Below are 21,797 nucleotides of genomic sequence, written 5' to 3'. Positions count from 1 at the left end.
AGTTAGTTACGTGTTGGAGGAAAAGGCGATAATGCCCTTTATGAAATAAGTGGTGAGTGTGAATGGAGGGTAATAGCGGGGAATCGACACGATGCATTCTGTGGGCCTTTCGCGAATCTTCGAGCTTGTTTGGAAATGGGATTAATGCTGTTTTTTGACGCATTAAGTCATTTTATACTGTTGTAAATTATAATTTACTAGTTACTATACGATTTTGATTAATATTTTTAGAGTGACGTTTCTTGTAAGTCGTTGCTAAAAGGGGTAAAAGAATAGGACTTTTGAGTATAATGGACTAGATCTATAAAACATGTGAACAGAAATTTTGAGTATAATTTATTATTTTATAAGTTATTTCAAATTTATAAACTGGGTATTTTATTGTAATTGATTGGTTCTTTAAGATTATTTGGTTACAAGTTAATATTTTGTACAGTATTTTAAGTAACCTAACATTAACACGGTTATTTTTTTAAAAAAATTCCGTTCCAAAAGTGAACAAGTGGTATTAACATGGCTGGGAGGGAGTGGTAAGCATGGCTGGGCGTTTAGCAATTCCAGCTCATCTATGTTGGTTGTGAGTCTCGGTGTTTTGGTGTCGGCAGTGGGATACGAGTAAGGAACCAGAGTCTCTGAACCCTCATCAAATCCTGAGAAGCCTAGCTTTTGGAGCAAGTCTGTTTTAGTGTTGGTGTTTTTTTAGTTATGATCTTTCAATATGTAGGTTTATTGCTGTAATTTAATATTGTTTCATGGTGATTATGGTTCTGATATCTTCACTGTGCAGTTGGTCTGTGGCTGCACACTATGCTTGATATCATACTTTTATGCTGTATGGAAATTGGCATGTCTCATGCCTTTGGTAATGGAATTATCTTTTGCTGTTTCAAAAAAAAACATGAGTGAGGTGTCAATAATGGTACTGACATGATTTTTTTTTTATGTTGAAATAATTACCCAAAACTCCTTCATCAAACTTAAATCCAAGTGCATCATACTCAACAACATCATCAAGAACATAGTACAACAAAACTTCAATATCAAACTTAAACCCAAACACACCATGCTCATCACTTAATCACACCAATTTTTCTAATAATTCACATACAACACTTGCTACTTCACAACACACATCATTTCCCTATCATCTTTCAACCACGTCGTCGTTTTGCCATAAAAAAATAACACCACTTTTCCACAACTATGGGGTTTTCAAAAACAAAAGCACAACAATGATAGATCTAGTAAAACAACTATTAGCAAACCCGATCTAATTAGGTGACCAAATAATCAAAGCAATTGATGAAGAAAACTCACCATTCAAACAAGAATATTTAAAAATCAAATCCAAAACAGAGAAACTTGTCTCACTTCCCCGACAAGCAGCAAGAAACTCGTCTAAAAAATTCAATCAGTGATGTTTCTTGGCTCCTTCGTTTCTCGACTCCAACGGAGGAAGGTAGCTACGAGTATCTGCGTCAAGATGCAAAAAGCTATTTGACGTTTTTTCTACGCTTGTTTTGTTTCAAATCTAGTTGATTCTCTACCTCAAGCTTTTGATTCGAAACTCAATTCACTCTATTTGATTCCCCTTCATGTTAATTTTTTACTATTCGATTTACTAATGTTGTTGCTGATTTTTCTGCTGTTTGATGTAGATTTGTTAGGTTTTGTGATCTGAACGTTTAAATTTGGTGTTTTTGTTTACATATCTGAGTCGATTGGTTTTCAATTTTCTTGAAATGTCGAATTTATCGAAAGGTGATTCGGTTCAAATGAGAGGGGTTTGGAACGATAATCTCAAAGGGGAATTCGCTTTGATACGTGAAATTGTTGATGATTTTAACTAGGTAGCTATGGGTACCTAGTTTCCATGGGGTTTTAAGCATATCAATGATTTTAGCTATTATACTTTGAAGGATAACGTTGATATGGTTGTGGTTTACTTGTAACATTTTCATCATCTTTGCTTGAATTGTAACTCAAAAGTCTTAGCTTGTTTTGTTAGCTTGAGTTCTTTGTAAATCACTTCAGTTTAGTGTTCAAAAATAATAATTTATCATGATTTTTTTATTTTCTCCTATAGTTTGTTACTATTTGAAAAGCATGCCTGCAACATGTTTGATTAAATGTCTGTATCAACAACAAGAATATTATTAAATCTAGGGAGGTTTGTAACCCCCAAAATCTGTAGCATTTTTTGTATTGTTGGTTTTTAATGACGTGGCGCCCCATAGTCAATGCCATGTCAACACCGTTTGTGCCACCTCACCAACATTAGTGCCACATTATAGTTTTTGAAATGGAATTTGTAAAAAAAGGGTAACAGTGCACACGTTAGTTAACTTAAAGGATCAAATGTTTGCAAACAAAACTTAAAGGACCAACCTGTTACGATAAAATAACTTAAAGGATCCCTTGTGTAATTTTGCCTACAAATTATTATAAGAAGTTTATGCGACTGAGGCTGAAAAGAAGATATAAAATATTAGAGGGTGTCATTTTAGATTTTTATTTCCAACGAAAAAACATATTGACTACTTGAGGGGAGTAAATGATGCACAAATTGCCTATTAAACACTGTTCATTGAAGACATACTTTCTTATTTTTGTGGACACGTACATTTTCTTGGACAAAAGTGCAACATATGTCGATGTTGTCTACCTTAAATATTTCATGGACGTGAAGTGAATTCATAAGTATAATTAGGGGGAAATTTGTTTGGTTTATCTGTACTTCAAGTTAGATGAAGGTAGTATATGGAAGACGAGATATATGACTGGATGCAACTGTATATTTCAGCTAATTAATTTACATGTCATTTAGTAATTTCATACTGCTTGTTATACACCCTTACTTATATTTCATATGCATCATTTTCAAGCATAGATCCTCCACCATTTCCCAAGTATTCTCGGTTAGGAATATGTTTTTTACTACACAAAAAAGTTGTCACGTGCATGCTCGATTAACCCACTCAGGAGGAATCTGTTGACTGAGCCATATAGACTTGTTCTTGACTACATTCGGAGAGCATTGTCAAAGACGGCCTATAGAGGCGATATGTTAGCATTATGAATGATTGGATTGTGGGTCTCAACATATGTACCCACATCTATCTGAACAATTATCATGGGAGTTTAAGTATATGCATGGTATCACCTAGGGACCCCATATTTGTTGCTCCTACCATTGACTTTCACAAATATGTTAATAGGATATTTTATAGAGTGTATCATCCTTATATGACACTTGTTCTAGAAGGAGATTCCCTTAGACCAACTAATCAAGAGATACTAGAAGATGAACATGCAAGGACGGATCATGTTGTGGATGTATTGCCTATATGTTACTGTATTGTTGCTATTGGAAGAAAAGTCATATATAGAGAAGAGTTTTAGGAAGGCACTCCTGAGAGGGTCACTTTGGATGTTATATTATCAAAGGCATTATTTGCATTGTAGTATAGGAATTAGAGGAGGATCAAGGGTGTTAGATATACCTAGTAGTTGCATTTTAATTTGTATTTTGATATAAATATTTTGAATGATTGAGTTATGAATTATGTATGTATTAATGGTATTTTTAGTAACCAATCACGAGCTCTAATTCACTTGTAGGATAAAACTAAAAAGTTCTAAAGACCACTTCGTGTAAAACGTTCGAGAAAATATACTTTTGTTGAATGCCTGGAAGAAATTCTAATGTAAACATCCAAAGAAATAAGGTAAAAGTGCTTAATTTAACAAAGAAAATAAATAATTAAACAATAATAAAACAATTGAAACATTTAGATTAAATACGAAACGCAGGTTCATACATTTCTCACAAACTCGTTATCTCTGTGAATAGATGTATGAGTTCTAAAGAGAATAAAAAGAATTGCGAACCTTGACTACAGACTCTTAATATTTTGACACGTATACTGCTACATGGGCCTTCGTTTTTAACATTCGACACATATATTGCTTCATGGGCTTTCATCTTATAATTTATTTCCACATGTCCTCGGCACTTGAACCGCTTCAAACCACCACTGTTGTAAAAAACATCATTAAGCAATCCAATCTGTGGACTCAAAATTATACTAAGTCCTAAACACCTGATTTCATAGGCGGGTCTAACTCACCACATTTGTCGAAAAAGGTTAACACATCAAGTTTGTGACTTGGTGTTGAAAACATGACTTAGTTATCTACACTTAGAATTTTTATGTACCTTATATCTCACATTCATATCGAAATACTAAGAGAAAAATCTTAGGCTAACATATGCCCCCCAAAAACGTCATTTTTCGATCATATTTGCAAGATGGAAGAAATAATGCATTTTTAGTTAAAACTCATAATACTATTGAAATCTTCTGACATATTGTTAAGAATAACATAACACTTGTTGTTTGAACTAAAATATGATCTACTCCAAAATCTTGGAGGGGTTTTCATCATATGGAGATATGCATCTTCATTGATCACTCTCATACCCTTCATTTCTTTTTCACAGGCTTGTGCATATGTTGATTTTGCAACCTTCCAAATTATTTCCTTCAACATCTTCCCAGGACACCTCTTCATAAAGTTGTTGTACAAGTGACCCCACAAAATCTTTGTTCAACATTAGGCAAAAACTCATCCATCGCTGGTAGTAGACCCTGCAAAACAACAAACAACATCACATCACATTATATAGCATAAGTAAACATATTTACGTACCTTTTGTTGATCTGAAATGAATGTGTCTGTGAGACATTCATTTTTACCTCTAAGGTCATTAATCAAGAGCTCCAAAAACCATGTCTAGCTATCCCTATTTTCTCCCTCCACAACTGCAAATGCTATTGGAAGCATCTGATCATTTGGATCCTTGCCTATGGCATCAGGAATTTTCCTTCCACACAGCCCTTTTAGAAAATAACCATCAAGTCATATGACATGTCTAGATAACTTGAAGCTTTCCTTACATGCTCCAAAGCATATGTACAACCTTCTGAAATAGGGTCTTTGATCATCTATAACTTCTTGAACATGATCAACATTAATCTTAACAGTGGACCCTGGGATTGCTCTTAACAGTTCATGACAATAGTCATATATTCTAGTGTAATCCCCTAAGAAAGAACCATCAACCATATCTTTAGCTTTAAATCTTGATTTTTCCTTAGTCTTGTTGACACCTACATTCCACTTCCTAAGAAGGAACAATTTTGTTTATCATTTATCTTTCTTAGTTTCCAAGATTCTTCATTTGGCAATTTTGCACAATATGCTTCCCATTCACAACCAACCTTACATTTAACCCTCGCCCTTACTTTGTCATTTTTAGTAAACTTCATATTTCTACCACTTTGGATAGCATATGATGTTATGGCTTCCTTGAATTCATCTTTTGAACTAAAATACATTCTTTCCTCCCATTTGTAATTTGACATGTTCTTTTGCATCTTGAACATTGGGTAAGTATTTCTTGTAGCGCCATTACTATCATCATTTTCACACCCACTTACTAGTTCTTCACTATCATTATCACTCCTTTAAACTCTTCCTTGTCTTCTTCCCATTTTTCTTTCTTCTTTTTCCCTTTTCCCTCATCATCGTGTTCATATTCAAGTAGATTAGCCACCCCATATTCCTCTAAATCATGATACCCATTAGAAGAATCATCAAAAGCTACCTCTAGAGCACTATCATAATTGTACAATTCATCTTTGCTATCAAAACTTAACTCATCATGCACTTCACCACCTTCCACACCAACATTACCACCCTCCACACCAACATTATCATCCTCTACACCAACATTAACTTCCTCAGCTTCCTTGAACTTACCTTCCCCACTCACTATTTCTTCATACATTTTAAAAATCAAATGTTCCTCCTCATTGACAATATCAGCACGGTCTACTTATGCTTTTATAGGCCCATCATAATAAGCAAGCTGAGACAACGTGTGTTGAATATAGATATCAACACTTATATGAGCCATGTAAAGATCATCTATTTATAAAGCATCTTTATCATCAACCAAAGCATTCATCCCAAATGAGGGGTCTCTGTAATAGATTATCTCAAAATCCCTATAACCTAACTCTTTCATTACACCTGTCGAGTCAAAAAAACTCCATTTGTCAACATCTATTTTCAAATTATCAACTTGCCCTCCTTCATACGCACTAAGTTCACCATTAATTAATTCACCATTGTGATGAATTCTTAGTTATAAATACTTCTCCATTTCACTTACTCAGATCAAATTCCAAATTACTTTGTACCCTAATACACTTACAAAACAAACTTACAAAGCCCTGAAACAGAACAAACAGAAAAATTTCAACATTAATAATACATGCAAAACAAAAACATGAAAAGCCCTAAATTTGTACCACTCTTAGAATGAAGACATGAAAAGCCCTAAATTTCTACCACTCTCAAAACGAATTCATGAGATGCCCTAAATTTCTACCACTCTCAGAACTATTAAATGCAAAAATTTCTAACTTGTACTCAATGTCGCTTTCAATCCTTCAATCTCTGCCTTTGATTTTTCCTTCAAAAACGCATGCAATTGAGCAAAATGATGAAACTCCCTTTGACTTCACCTTCGCACCACCAAAGCACTGTTGAATTTCTAGGGTTTTTTTGTTTTCACTTTCTGAAGCTATCTTTTCATTTTTGGAGATTATATCCATGTTATATTCACATCACCATTCATCTAATCCACGCAAATAACTTTCACTGACCTCACTAACGGAAATAAACAGAAGGACAAATGTGCCACCATTTTAATAGTTAAGGGATTGATTTGAACATTTTAAAATTTAAGGGACCAAAATGGACTCTGAGGTAACGTTAAGGGGCGGAAAAAGGTATTTTGCAAAAAATATATTTGAAAATATATTTTAGAAATGATATTATATTTAGGGGTGTAAGCGAATAAAAAAACAATTAAACCGACAATCCAAACGAAATCAAATCGAAAAAATTAAATTATTTTAGCATTGATTCCAAAACCGAACGGAACCAATGAAAATTGACGTGATTTGGTTAGGTTCTCGATTTCAGTTTTTAGAAACCGCCAAACCAATGAATCGAACAAATGGCTATAATTACGCTTTAAATATGTTATTCCACCAATCATTAAGCCCAAATTTTGTATCGGTCCAACCAATTTTCATCTTTGTTTACATTTCCTTCATTTCATCAAAACACGCATCTAAAACCAAACTACAAAACATAGAAAGTAGAAACCATAAGTCACAAAAACTTGCTTTCACCAAACTACTGCTCTCGCCGCCCGCCGCCACTATTGGTCTCTCTACCTTCGTTCTGATATGTTACGGTCGTTTTGTAGTGTTCAAGTTCTCTTCGTTAATTTTTATTTTATTTTACATTTTTTGGTTTCTTCTTTCTTCAACATAAGTCATTCTAGTCTTGTTACAAAATAGTTTTGATATATGTTTGAGGTGTGAAACATATTAATTTATGTGTATTGAATTTTTTTTTGTTATTATTGTGTTTTATTTGTTAAGCTTTCAATTTCCTTTCCAACCTTCTGATGCAAAGTGTCAAACTTTTATATTTGATAATGAACTTGTTTCATGATGCAACGGAAATCATATCACTGTTTCATATGAATTAAGAACAACTTGTAATTTGTTTGAAAAATAAAGCATGAAAAAAATTACATGAAATGAATTATTTAAAAAAAAACATAAAATACACAAAGAAATACGATAGTGAAGAAAACAATGATAAATATAATGTTTGAAAAAAGTATTATAAACTGATCAACCGAACAAAATTAAATCGAACCGAACCAAACCGGTTAGTTTTGTATGGTTCCTTTTTTAAAAACTGAATCAAATCAAATCAAATCATGATAATATCACCGGTTCAAACTTTTTTTTGGTACTAAAAATCGGTTCAAACCAGTTCGATTGCTCCCCTAATTATATCATATAAGCACTTGACATTTACTTATATATTTTTATATCATTATACTCTTAACTTTTTGCATCAAAAAGTTAAACTCATAATTTATTGCTTATATTTGAAAGGAGAAGTGTTTAACACTTCAAGCTCAAGGTAAAGTTTGGATATTTTAATCCAAATCAAACTTTAAAGTTGCAATCATTGAGTCATAAGCAAATATGTTGTTGATAATCTAATAAAGGTGACTATTTTATGCCTTGTCGCAATGTTTTTGGTTATATTCTTTATATTGTTGATTCTATATTTTCTAATGATATGAATTACATCACTTTTTCCCGCAAAGAAAAACCTTATACTATCTTTTAGCTTGGTTACGTGTTAAACTAGCACTTGATCACATCCTTGTTGTTTTCCTATCTATATGTGATTTTCACAAGCATCTTTAAAATTTTAACAATGTACTAGTTTTGTAGTTTAATCTATTTAATTAAATTTGCATCATCAATTCAAAAATAATTTAATGGTTAAATAATGAAAAAGTATAATTTTTTTAATTTAATATAAAATATTTGCATGTCTTAGATGTAAAATAATATATTTTGTATTAATGTAGATATAAGATATATCAATTATTCAATAATTTTTAAATTTTTTTTTTTTTACTATTAGAGTTATGAAGTAAATTATACTCCCTCCGTCCCAAATTATAAGAGAGAAAAACAAAATCACGTTTATTAAGAAAAGTAAAAACATAATCATTTAATTTATGGTTTTCTTGAAATAAAGTGTTTTGGAAAATGTAAAAAAAATTCTAATTGGTTGTTGGTTATAGAAATGATGAGAGAGAATGTAAATTAAATGCAATTTGTATTTAATTTTACCTTGAAAAAAATGAAAGATGATTTCTTCTCTTATATTTTGGGACAAGAAAAATGCATTTTTTTCTCTTATATTTTGGGACGGAGGGAGTACTTAGTAGTATAATTTTATTAGTTTTTTTTTTGTTTTCTTATGATTGAAAAAGAGGGAATGTAAACCATCCACGTAAGTGTTACCATAACTTGGAATTTAATCTTATTGTTATCATACTGTATTATTTTATTATTAGAAACCTTTACGTTAGTGGCACGCATAGTCATGATAAGTTTACGTATAAGGCAGTTGTTAATTGGACCTTTCAACTGGTTTTGTTATTTGATTATGGCCACTAATTTTAATTGTCAACTGTTAAGCTGATTACACTACGATTTCCATTCAAATGATTAAAGCCAAAACCAAACCCATAGATTACCATGTTTTTATTTTTATAGTAGTTTTTAATCATTTGCATTATCTCTAATCACATTTAGGCCACATCGTGAGTCACCTAAACATGTGGATCTGCTTGTTTAAGGAATTAATTTGTTCAACTCATAATAATATGAACCAACCATGAGCAGGAGCCAATTATTTGGGTTATTACCAAAGATTTGTTGTCTTATTAAGATTCCATATTTTTAATTTGTTCAACTCATAATAATATGAACCAACCATCATGATCTAAACATGATATTCCCTAATAAATTATAACTAAATTTTAGTTTTTAAATTTATTAAATAATTAATATAATTAATCTATATATAAATTAAATATATTAATTATTTAATAAATCTAAAATATAAAAATTATTTATAATTTATTACCAAAAAAGTATTCTTGATTGCGATAATAAAGTACTTACTTCTATATAGTAGTATATAGTAATATACAACAATACTTATATTATAAAATAAAATTATTCTAAAGTAAATGATTATTTTTAATTTCTAATATAATATTAATCATGTTTTTCAATTCTATCTTGTAATTAGTATTACTTTCATCATTCTCAATTCAATCTATTTAACATTGCAATTAGGATAATTTTAATCCCACCAATAATAGATAAGCGATACTTTAGTAAAAAAGTTAAGAATTATTTTCTATCTTTAATTTATTATATTTTTTAATCGATGTAAAATGACCAATGTGTCATTTATTGTAAGGTGAGTTTTCCACTTGTCAAAACCAGAAATTATCATATCAATACAATTATGTTTATTTAAGATTTATATTGAACATGTCATTAATCTTAGTTTTATTTCATTAAAAATTGCTTTTGGATTTGTAGGGGATCAAAATCTTAAAAAAACTAAAACAAGGGACTAAAATTCTAAATTTTAAAATAGGGGGATCAAAACCCAAAAAAATGAATAATTAAGGGACCAAAATTACAATTAAGTCAAATTGATTTTAGTTTAGATGAATATTTATTTGAACGTTTCTATTAAAAATGTCCCAAAAGCTATAATTATGATATAATGTTTAATTTTTTAATAATATTTAAACACATTAAAAAGACTAATCGATCCAAGGTCTTGAAGACTAATCGATCCAAGGTCTGTGTTCGTGGTAAAAAGACTAATCGCTTCAATCCACTATTAGGAAGGAAGATCGACCGCTTCACTCTCAACAATATATTGAAGAAAAGAGGCAAGTGCCCACATCTATCGTCTTGTACTATTTGGTTGAAGATCAATCATCATTTCCTTGTATAAGGGGGTTCGTGAATCTTTCCTATTAAAAGCTTTCAAGTATTAATGTAAACTCTTAAGATAAATTCTTGGGGGAGGAGTAGGTCCCTTTGATTTGACTGAACCTCTATAATTCTTGGTGTTTTTCTTCTTTCCTTAAACTCTTTAAATTCTACAATTTACTTTCCACTCCTAATTTTTTCAAACTTTGTTTTTAATATGAAAAAGTTTTCAAAATTATGTTTTTCCAAACCATACAAATTACCCCCTATGGTGTCTGAAGTCTCAAGTCCAACAAGCTATAGCTTAACCGTGAAAAAAATAAATATAGGCCCTATTTAATCACAATTCCCTATTTAATCACAATTTAACTTGAAAAAAAATTATATGAGGCTCTACTTAGCTATAGTTTAACCCTGACAAATTTGAGGCCCTATACGGTAGCCCGTCCTGCACGTCCTTAAAGACAGCCCTGCTTATAGCTTATGATTGGTGGACGATGACTGATAGTTTATTACTTATAGCTGATAATTCATAATTGATCAACTAATTGAAATGTTTGGTAAATATGGATACAATTGTACCCATATCCAATAGGCACCCGGAAAAGATACCCACAACAAGTATGAAATTTTTTGCCACCACTTTTTTGTGGGGCGGGACAAGGTTTTAGGTCTGCTCTCTTTAATGTGTCCGCCCCGTCCTGCCTTGTTTTTTGTGGGCTTTTGCCGGCATGAGTTTTTTCATACAATTTTATTATTTTTGGGCCTAAAAAGTTCAATGCCCGCGAACCTTTCCCGCCCTTACTTTTTTGCGAGGCGGAGTAAGATTTTAGATCTGCACTCTCAAATATGCCCGTTCCGTCCCATTTTTTCGGGCTTTTGCGGGGCGGGCTTAAACGGAACAGACATGCCTGTTTGCCACCCCTAATTATAATACCCTAATCCCTACTCAAACTTTATACATTCTCATCCCTATCGAAGAAATTAACAGTTTATGTTGACAAATATAAAATAACATAATTATTTGATATTCTTTGCCTTTAATTTATAATTATTTTACTTATATAGCTTATAAGATATTCAATAACTATAACAAATTAATTTATCTATTTTATTAAAAGATAAGAAATTAGCGGAACTAAAATTTTGGATGACATAAAAAAACATGTTCGAATAATATTTAACTCTTTCTAAAATAAAGTAAAATTGATAAACTTGCCAAAAGATATTTGAATTAACTTATAATAAAAATATAAATTAATAAAAATAAATTATAAATTTATAACAAAATTAGTGGTGTTCATTAGTTCAGGTAAATTCGAACCAAATCATAATCTAAACTAAACTATAGTGTTTGAGTTGAACATTTTTTCAATTCGGACAAGAACCGAATCAAAACAATAAAATCCAATGATAATTGGTTCAGACATTGGGTTTTCAATTTTCTACCCGCAAGCCCAATCCAAATCGATTATAATTAATTATTATAAAAATTATTACCAAACATTCAACTTTGATAAAAAAAATAAAATGTCGTATGTGGACAAGTTATGCAATTCTAATTTGTTATTAAAAATTTGTCAGTGCAATGTGGTAACTGAACATAGATCTATGAAACACATCCATTATTATATTAATTCAAATGACTAATTATAGATTCAAAAGTCTTTAAGTTGAATATTTTTCTTGTTAGATAATTTTAAACCTATTAAGAAAAAATTATTACTCTAATATTTACAATTAAACATTATTAATACTATATTTTTTATATTATTATGAAAAATTAATTTCTAAGTTACTTTTTAAAAATATTTTTGCATTTTTTTATCTATCCGATCAATCCAATCCAAACTAACTTGTTGTTTTCTGGTTCGATTTGATTTGGGTTTTATCGCAAATATTTGCAAATCAAATTCAAACCAATACATTTAATTTTAACTGATTTGATTATCAAATTATCTCAAAACCGAACCAAACCGACTCGCTAACACCCCAAAATAAAATGATGTTACTAAACAAGTCTTTTTTTAAAGAGCTTATAATTTATAAATTTTAAAGAAATAGATTTAATTGTATTTTCAAAAGTATGGTGATTGGGCGATTTAGATCCTTAAAATTTTTTCAATAGATGTAATATCTTTTTTTTTTTCCTTTACAATTTGAAAATCTACCTCCTAGTTCCCTCCAAATTTTATATTGAGAGTCATCATTTATTGACATCCCATCCAAATTTCACAGCATATGTGTATTTTGTTTAAAATTTAAGCTAGAAAATGCTAAAAAGCGTGTACATAATTTCCTAATTAAGGTTTTACACTATATGGTGTTTTTAATTTTTAAATTGAAAGAGAAATCACACACTAGTATGAAAGTTAGGTTACACGTACATCAGTGTAAATTAAAGAGAAAAATATATATAAAATGGTAAAAATTGCACAATTTCAAAAATCAAGAGACTAAAAATACAATTAAATCTAAACAACAAAATCAGTGTTACAATTTTATCATATTGTTAATCCGTAGACAAAACGATAATGTCACGATCACAAATTCACACAAGGACGAGGTCCTAAATTTAAGTGAAACTAATTCTTTTTACCGAAAATGGTTTGAATGAATGAATAAATCTATGAACATTAGGATACAAAAAACAAGATTAGTGATGACAAACATATATAACTTAAACATTTAAATATTCCTCAAACCCCAAAATCAATAGAGTTATTAATGATAGCTCAAAAATTTTGATATCTACTCACAACATTCTGGCTTGTGTTCTTTCTGCAGTTTCTCCCAAAGGCATAGCACCATCCTTGGGCTTTGATAATGTGCAAGTATATAATTTGAATCACATCCAGCATTGTAAAACCTCTCATCATTCTCATAATGCACTTCTTTACCACTATTCCGAAATTGTTCAATCCATATTCCCATGGCAACATCTTCTAATTTAAAGAACTACGAATAAAAAAAAATTGAGCAGTTAAAAGAAGGTACAAAGATATATAGCAAAACTAGGAAGTGTCACATCTTTCATAGCAAATTCATCGAAAAATCTGCTATGCTATAGTGCCGCTACGGCGACTATAAGCTGTTTGACAATACTGCTTGAAATATCCGGAAGATTATAACAAAATGCTTCGTGGTGGGAAGGGAGGAATTCTTCTTACCTGGAGTTTTCTTTCCTGGTGGCCAAAGACGACAAATTTTGCTATGTCGCGAGAGATAACATAGCCAGGACCATGTGCCCATGGTGGGTATGTATCATATGGCCATTCCTAAAACAACAATATGATAATGATTAATAGAAAAATGAAAATTTATGGGAGAATGCTAATTTAATTTATAGAGGTTAATGATATAATACGTTGTCACTGATGTACCACTTGCTGTCCTTATCCCTATCAGGAGATGATTTAGAAGATATCAGACCGTACAAGAGGCCGTCAGGCGACTTCCCTCTAAGGCTGGAAAGCATTTCGTCAACCCTTACGAAAGCATCATCGTCTGTTTTCATGATATATTTAGAAGGGATGATTTTTGTCTGCAATTTTTATGTTGAAAATAAAGACTTGTTAAGTCATAGCAAATAAACAACAACAATTACAACATCTTCTTTGCCGATAATCTTATTCAACTTACCCCCACAATACAAATAGCGATTGTCTTTAAAGATATCAAACTGTAATAATCCACAAAAGGCATTAATTGGATATCTCCATATGCTTGAGCTTCTCTCCATAACTCCAAATTAACTCTATTGTTCTTATGCTGCATTCAGATGAAGTAAAAATGTCACAGAACCGTTTTTAACAAGAGAGGAAAATAATGTTGAATGCATGGTTGAGTCCACACTACAACATTTGGTGGAATAAGAATTATATTAATTTACAAATTTACTTCAACAAGTCTGAATTGCATCACTTACAAGTCCAATGAAAAATCTGACAACAACTTCACCAGAACGTACAGCCTCATATTGCATCCAAGACCTCCTCAGAGCCATTCGACGCTCAAAGTTATTTCCGGTAGAGAATACTCCGATCAACAAAAAATGCCTTTTTCTAAGAATAGAAGGAGCCTTCAGGTTCTCAACATCAACAGCTAAATCATTACCTTCAGTAACGGGTAAACCTTTAGCAAGAACCGAGAAGAGACTTAAACTTCCTGCGACTTTTATGGTGCTGACTAACCATGGTTCAAGCTTCTGCATACACACAAAAAAAAGCACGAAGTTGGAATGGCCAACCGATTAATTGTTTTATTTTGTTTTTAGCAGTATTTCTCTTCCTATATCATACCTCCCTATATGCAAAAGATGTTTCATGCCTTCCATTCACAGTCATATGAAATCCCTCTGAACCAACCCACAATGTGGCAGTGAAAGGATTACCCTCAGAAAAAGGGAAATTACCAGTTCTATGTGCACTTTCTGAGGAAATATTAGAAGGTATATCACTAGTAGGTTGACCGACATTTACGTTCTCTTCGTAGTTATTTCTGACTGCTTGTACATTGCATGGAACAAGCTCATCAACTACATCATAGAGTTAGACAATTTAGAATTCACTAAAAGCATCCCTCATAAAAAAACTGCACTCAAGAATAAAAAAGAAAGCATAATAACACAAATGAAATATGAAAGAGACTACTGTGATTAATTATTATAACGATATGAACCTTAAAACTTGGCAGCATATTATGGAACAAAAAATGTATTAAAACAAGACATAATCTGAGCAGGGTTATAATTCTAAATCAATAAATTTACATCCCCAACATAAAAATTAACATATTTTTAGTTGGTTTTTGTCCATCATATTTGCATGCAGACTAGTTTAATTAACACTTAAAAAGGTCCATTGATCATCACTTATAACAATGAAAAACTCATGAATATATGAGATCATGAATCATGCTAAATGTACCATTGTGGATGTTAGCGGAACCACGAGCAGGACACCTTTCCTCTTTTCCCCACCCGAAATCATTGGTCCATGTATTTTGAACAATATACGGCTCCTCTGTCATGTTTTCGCCTGGAAGACTCACATTATAATGCAAGATAATTGGAGGATGTGGCTCCTCTTCTAGTTCTTGTCCAGTTAGGTCAATCTGAAAGCTACTGTTTTGTTCATTAGGGATGCCAATTAATGTAATAGAAGAGTCTATGATCAAACCACAAGGAAGATTCAGAGTGATTCCACTATCTTCTACTGTCTTGCCAAGTGTGGTCACAGAGAATGGACAGTTTTGATTTTCTGGGCTGTCTATCTTACTAATCTTAGACGCTTTGTCATTTTCAACGGTGGCCAGCAATTCTTTCCATGCTACAGAAGCCTCTTTGACTCCTTGAGCCATTTCCGGCAAAGCATCTGACCTCGATAGCAAGGAGCGTAAATGTGTCCAAGCAAGTACAACATTCATCTCTCCTTCGGATAAATTTTTTGTATCATACAGATCATCAAGCCCCGCGACATGTACCAAATGTGGCCTTTTTGTTGGTTTTGCTATCCTTTTCAGTTCCGCATTGAAAGAGGCAGCTTCAACATTGCTGCTTCCTTTAATAGAATCGTTTGGTGGTGAATTGTTATTGAAAAAACTGTATGCCGACTGTTTTGTTGACTGTTTTTGTGGCGGAATTCCATTGAGACTGTACAGTAGAAACAGCATCACACACAAAGCCATGATCAACAGGCCTCCATACCACTTCTTCATTTTCATTAAGCCTTGACATAAATATAGGTGCTTCTGCAGATAGAGAAATTGCTTAACTTTCATAACAAAATTAATGAAATGGGTCATCTATGTAGCACTGGCCATGGTTGTCAAACTCGTGATCCCACCTAAGATCGTTTGAGAATAGAAAATTCGTAAATTTTAGGATCATAAGATCCTACCAAATTCACATATATGCATAGAACATAATAAATAGGTGGGAAAAAATATTAAAACACCATGATTACTTAATCAGTAAACAAATAATTTTTTGTTCTAATATACTTAAACAAATTATAACTTATTAATTGAGATAAGATAGCATAATATATTCCCTGTATGTTATTATCAGTCAGTACTTGTTATTGTTATTGATATTATTATTAATTATTATGTGTCTGAATTTTTTAAATCACATTAACAATTAATATTTAATTAATTCTATACAACTAAAAAGAAAGCTAGACAGAAATAAATAAATAAATAAATAAATAAATAAAAAATAAAATGTTATGAAAGAAAAAATAATAAGTTTCTTTTAATGTCAGCAGCTGTTCCAAGGAACCCAGGTGCAGGCTCAACCCAGAAACCAGGCACTGACAAAATGGAGGAAGAATCGGTTGACAGGGTCAAAAACCTTCACAAACGGCTCGAGAAAAGAGCATTGATCTCACAATCTTCCTCTGTGTGCCGCCCTATCCCCTCTGATCTTTGCACTGCTCCAGCACAGTTGAGGGACGATGACGCGTGCTATCGTACGATCTCACAATCTATAGTGTGTGATTGACAACCATGGCACCGACACTTCAGATTGAAGGCATGTCTAGTGTTCGACACGGATATATGATTACATTCAATCTCTTCTATTTTCTTAAACTATTACCATTATCTTTGTGCCAGTATTGTCTCTAATATATGTGTTTCTGTCAATGCTTCATAAAGAGTCACAAACACCACCTGTTGGGTAAAGATAGAATGAAAGAATGAAAGCTAAATAGCTAATTGGCCAGGCTAATTTCACATGATCTGCTGTTGCATGGTGAACTAGCATTAGCCCTCATTTTATGCTTTTTAGCAAGTTGCAACATATAATGGAGGAAAGAGTCATGTCTAGGATTTTCAAACCTCACACCAGTGACTCACAATACCATAATAAGGCATTATTATATGATGAACATGAAAGTTGTTCGGGGAATTTTTCACTAGGGAGCATTGATACATAGTGTAGGATTAAGCACTTTTGTGAGAGACACACCACTTATCCACACCTAAAACTTTAAGGTGATAGGTGAGTGGAAGATAGGTGAGTGGATTCTTCCGCTCACCTCACACTTGTACCGCCGTTGACACCTTGGACATTTCTCGAACCAAAGACTCTGATATCATTTGTTAGGAGAGTTTTTCACTAGGGAGCATTGATACATCGTGTAGGACTAGGCACCTTTGTGAGAGACACACTACTTATCCACCTAAAATTTTAAGGTGACAGGTGAGTGGGTTCTTCCAATTATAACTGTTCAAGTCACCACATTTCTATCCAATGTGAGACTATTTCCCTACTTACTCACACTTGCATTATTATTCTAACAAGAGTCACCTAGATTCTTTTTGATAAATAACTTAATTAAGCACTTATATATCATAAACATCTATTATACAGGTTAAGAAATGTGGTTGGACCTAACTCAATCTTACAAAACTGGTTTGTAGGGTGAGGATTGTCCCCACTTATAAGCACAGGTCATATATTATTTGATGTGAGACACTTAACAATACAAATGTTTGTGTATAAGCTATTTCAATAACAAAAGATAAAATAAAGTTAAGTTGTTTTCATATAATCTATTATAAGGTTTTTTCATAAGTTATACAGAAGAAGAATAAGCTGAAAACAACTTACCGAGAACAGCTTGTGGACATGTCATAAGTTGTTTCTATAAGAAGTGCTTACGATAACAGATAAACTCAAATAATTCAATCCAAACAAAACCTATTCTAATTCAAACACTCTAAGTGTACACTTGAGAAAGAAAAATAAGTAAAAATATCCAACTACAAAAAGAAAATCATTAGAGCAACACATTGAATCTTAATTGACATGCTTTGACCAACAACGAAGTTTCAATTCAAAGTAACACGAAGTTAAACACTTAAATGCAAGCAAAATCTAGCACTATTTCACAAGTTCCTAAGTTAATAGCTTAATTTTCTGCTCACTGTTTTGGGACAGAATCACTAAAACCTAATTCAAATTTTGAGTAAAGAAAAGCGCGAGATCTGCATATATGAATTTGAAAGCAGTTCAGAAAACCAAAGAAAGAAAACAAGATTTGAACTTACACACTCAATCTCCATCATCACCATTGAAACGTTCCAAGAAACTGAAATGTGAAACACTGACACTAGTCACCATTTTCATCCATAGCACTTCCATTGCAATGTATTGGTAAATCAAAAATAAAATTAAAGTATTCTACTTAAAATTGAAAATGTTCGGTGTAGAATTTTTTTTTTTTTTAATCTTACTATGAAAAACATTTATTTATCATTTTATTTTGATTTTTTAACCGCCTGTAATTCAACAAAGTTATTTTACGGATAAAAAAATAATTTATTTAATTGTATATTATATAAATAATTTAATTAAATTTCACACAATTTTTAAGGAGTAATTTATGTTTCACTTTTTATTTTATATTTATTGTTGTTATAACTTGTTGAAATATTTTAAAAATTAAATCTTATTTGAATATTATATTTTAATAATTATTATGTGAATATATATATATATATATATATATATATATATTAATTATATTAGTTATTTATTAAAATTAAGAGTTTGAATAAGTGATTAAATAAATTTAAAAGGCTAATAAAATTTCTATTTAGTAATTAATTAATTGAATATAAGTTTAAATATGAGTGGATGTCACGATGACCTATTTTACAATAATAAGTACCATAATTGGTCATCACCCTATATATAGACTATAGTCCCCAAGACATGCAATATAACTCTTTTCTCCATCTGAAAAATATTCAAGGCAATAGGAGTATTGGTTGAGGAAGAACCATGTAAGCCATCAGGTGTTCGTTGTTTGTCTTCTAACTTTTATGATTACCGCCAATAGAAACTTTCTCAATAGATCTAAGTATTCCTGCAATCTATTCTCTCATATACTAACATGTTGTAGATCCTGTAATTATATACATGTTCGTATTATTTATTATATTCCACACTAAAGTATATAACATAATATGTAGAACATGTATATGTGATTAATTGTTATTGATTTAATTTTCAACAAGCCAACAAGTAGTATCAGAGCAGGTCTTCGTGTTACGTTTATTGAGATTTGTCCACTAAACTTCGATATTTTTTTTTTGTAGAAATGCTATTATGAAACATGTATTTGAAATTCATGATTGTGTGAATTTTATTTTTTAAGACATGAATTTTTATGATAATATTTGAGGATGTTTGCTTCTATTTGTTAAATCATTACGATAGTACACAATTTATAATTGTGTATAATTTTGACGAGACTATGTTGAGCCCCTCTGACGAGACTATGTTGAGCCCCTCTGACGAGACTATGTTGAGTCCCTCAGATGAGACTATACTTGTTGTGAAAAACGATGTCAAGAACAAAATATAATAGGGAATTAGGGAAGAAAAGAAGAACACAGTTCTTGGTTATAACTGTTATTCTTTTACTTTATCTTAAAACAAGATTACGAGTTTACAAGAATAACAAATAACCTCTCTCACCCTAAATTAGGATTTGCAGCTTAGCAATGATGAGAGACTAGTATGCTATTTATAATAAAACCTAACATACTAACTAATGGGCTTTTTCCACAAGGTCCATTACACAAGCCAACTTAATAAACAAGCTAACTTAACAAATTAGGGTTTAAGCACTAAAACCTAATTTAACATGCTAACGACCCTAGCATCTTCGACACAAGCATGTGAACAACCTTCGACTTCATGCTTAATCCTGTCGAACCAAGAAGCTACCCTTCGACCATACTAGAGTTCGATCCAATATCTCACAAATCTCCACCTTGGATCCAACTCTACAACATTAAGGGAACAAACTAGCTTTCTTCATGCAGCTTTATCAACTGCATATAGTGGAAAAACTTGCAACTCGGCAATGTCTTGGTGATCATATCAGCAGCATTGTCTTCAGTCGAAAACTTCAGCACTTGGACTTCTCCACGCTCGATTACTCCTCTGACGAAATGCAGCCTCACATCAATGTGCTTAGTTCCCTCATGATAGGCTGAATTCTTCAACAGGTGTATTGTACTTTGACTATCACATTTAACAGTGATACCTCGACCTTGAAGTTTCAGCTCCTTCGCAAAACCTTCAAGCCATAATGCTTCTTTCACAACTTCAGTTAGGGCAATATACTCCGCTTCAATGGTTGATAGAACAACAACCTTCTGAAGTGTTGCTTTCCAACTAATTGCAGTGCCAAACATAGTGAAAACATATCCAGAAATAGATTTTCTGGAATCCATACAACCTGCATAATCAGAGTCGACATATCCTTCTATTACTGCTTTACTATCTTCACCCAAGGCTCCACCAAAAATTAGGACTCTATTCAGAGACCCATTTATGTACCTTGAAATCCACTTCAATGCTTGCCAGTGAGCCTTTCCAGGGTTCGTCATGTACCTGCTTATAAGACTTACTGCATATGCTATGTCGGGTCTAGTACAGACCATAGCATACATCAAAGAACCAACTATATTATCATATGGGATGCTATTCATATAGGCTCTTTCGACATCAGTACTGGGACACTGATCAATACTCAACTTGAATTGAGGGTTTGTTGGAGTCAGAACTGGCTTCGAATTTGACATACCAAACTTTTCGAGAATCTTCCGTAGATATGCCTCTTGAGATAAGCATAAATTCGACTTCTTTCTATCTCTTCGAATGTCAATTCCAAGAATCCTGGAAGCAGCTCCCAGATCCTTCATATCGAACTCCTTATTGAGTTCAACCTTCACCCTCGTCACATCTTTAACATTGTTGCTTTCTATGAGAATATCATCCACATAAAGCAACAAAATAACAAATGAATTATCAGGTCAAAATCTGAAGTAAACGCAGTGGTCGAACTGACTTCTAATGAAACTTATGCGTGCCATGAACTTGTCGAATCTCCTATTCCACTGTCGAGGAGATTGTTTCAGCCCATACAAATATCTCTTTAACTTGCACACATAATCTTCCTTCCCCTTTTTGACATACCCTTCAGGTTGCCTCATCAGGATCGTTTCATCTAGATCACCATACAAGAACGCAGTCTTCACATCCATCTGTTCCAGTTCAAGATCGAACTGTGCCACCATGGCAAGCAACATTCGAATGGACCTATGCTTCACAACAGGAGAAAACACATCATTGAAGTCGACACTTTCTTTCTGAGTGAAACCCCTTGCAACTAACCTTGCCTTGTATCTTTTCGACGTCACTCCTTCAATTCCTTCCTTAACTTTGAAAATCCATTTACAGCTGACTAACCTTACCCCAGCAAGTTTCTTGATCAGTTCCTAAGTATG

At 32.3% G+C, this 21,797-nt stretch overlaps 1 protein-coding gene across 2 annotated transcripts; it reads right to left on the bottom strand.

Moving 5' to 3' along the window:
* Positions 1-12,974: 12,974 nt before the first annotated feature.
* LOC131630625 (hydroxyproline O-galactosyltransferase GALT3) lies at positions 12,975-18,686 on the bottom strand. 2 transcript variants are annotated; one of them, XM_058901401.1, is made up of 8 exons: positions 18,543-18,686; positions 15,413-16,235; positions 14,786-15,021; positions 14,413-14,691; positions 14,127-14,255; positions 13,852-14,028; positions 13,655-13,762; positions 12,975-13,442 (listed from the first exon to the last, which is right to left on the bottom strand). In XM_058901401.1, the coding sequence occupies exons 1-8, from the start codon at positions 18,564-18,566 to the stop codon at positions 13,236-13,238; spliced, it is 1,983 nt and encodes a 660-aa protein (XP_058757384.1). In that variant the 5' UTR covers positions 18,567-18,686; the 3' UTR covers positions 12,975-13,235. The 2 variants fall into 2 exon arrangements, with proteins under 2 accessions (XP_058757384.1, XP_058757378.1); XM_058901395.1 differs by having other exon boundaries at positions 15,413-16,330; positions 18,543-18,646.
* Between the last annotated feature and the right edge of the window lie 3,111 nt (positions 18,687-21,797).

This window comes from Vicia villosa, linkage group LG1 (assembly GCF_029867415.1).
Source record: "Vicia villosa cultivar HV-30 ecotype Madison, WI linkage group LG1, Vvil1.0, whole genome shotgun sequence".
NCBI classification, from domain to species: Eukaryota; Viridiplantae; Streptophyta; class Magnoliopsida; order Fabales; family Fabaceae; genus Vicia; species Vicia villosa.
This window is presented reverse-complemented; position numbering and strand designations above follow the sequence as displayed.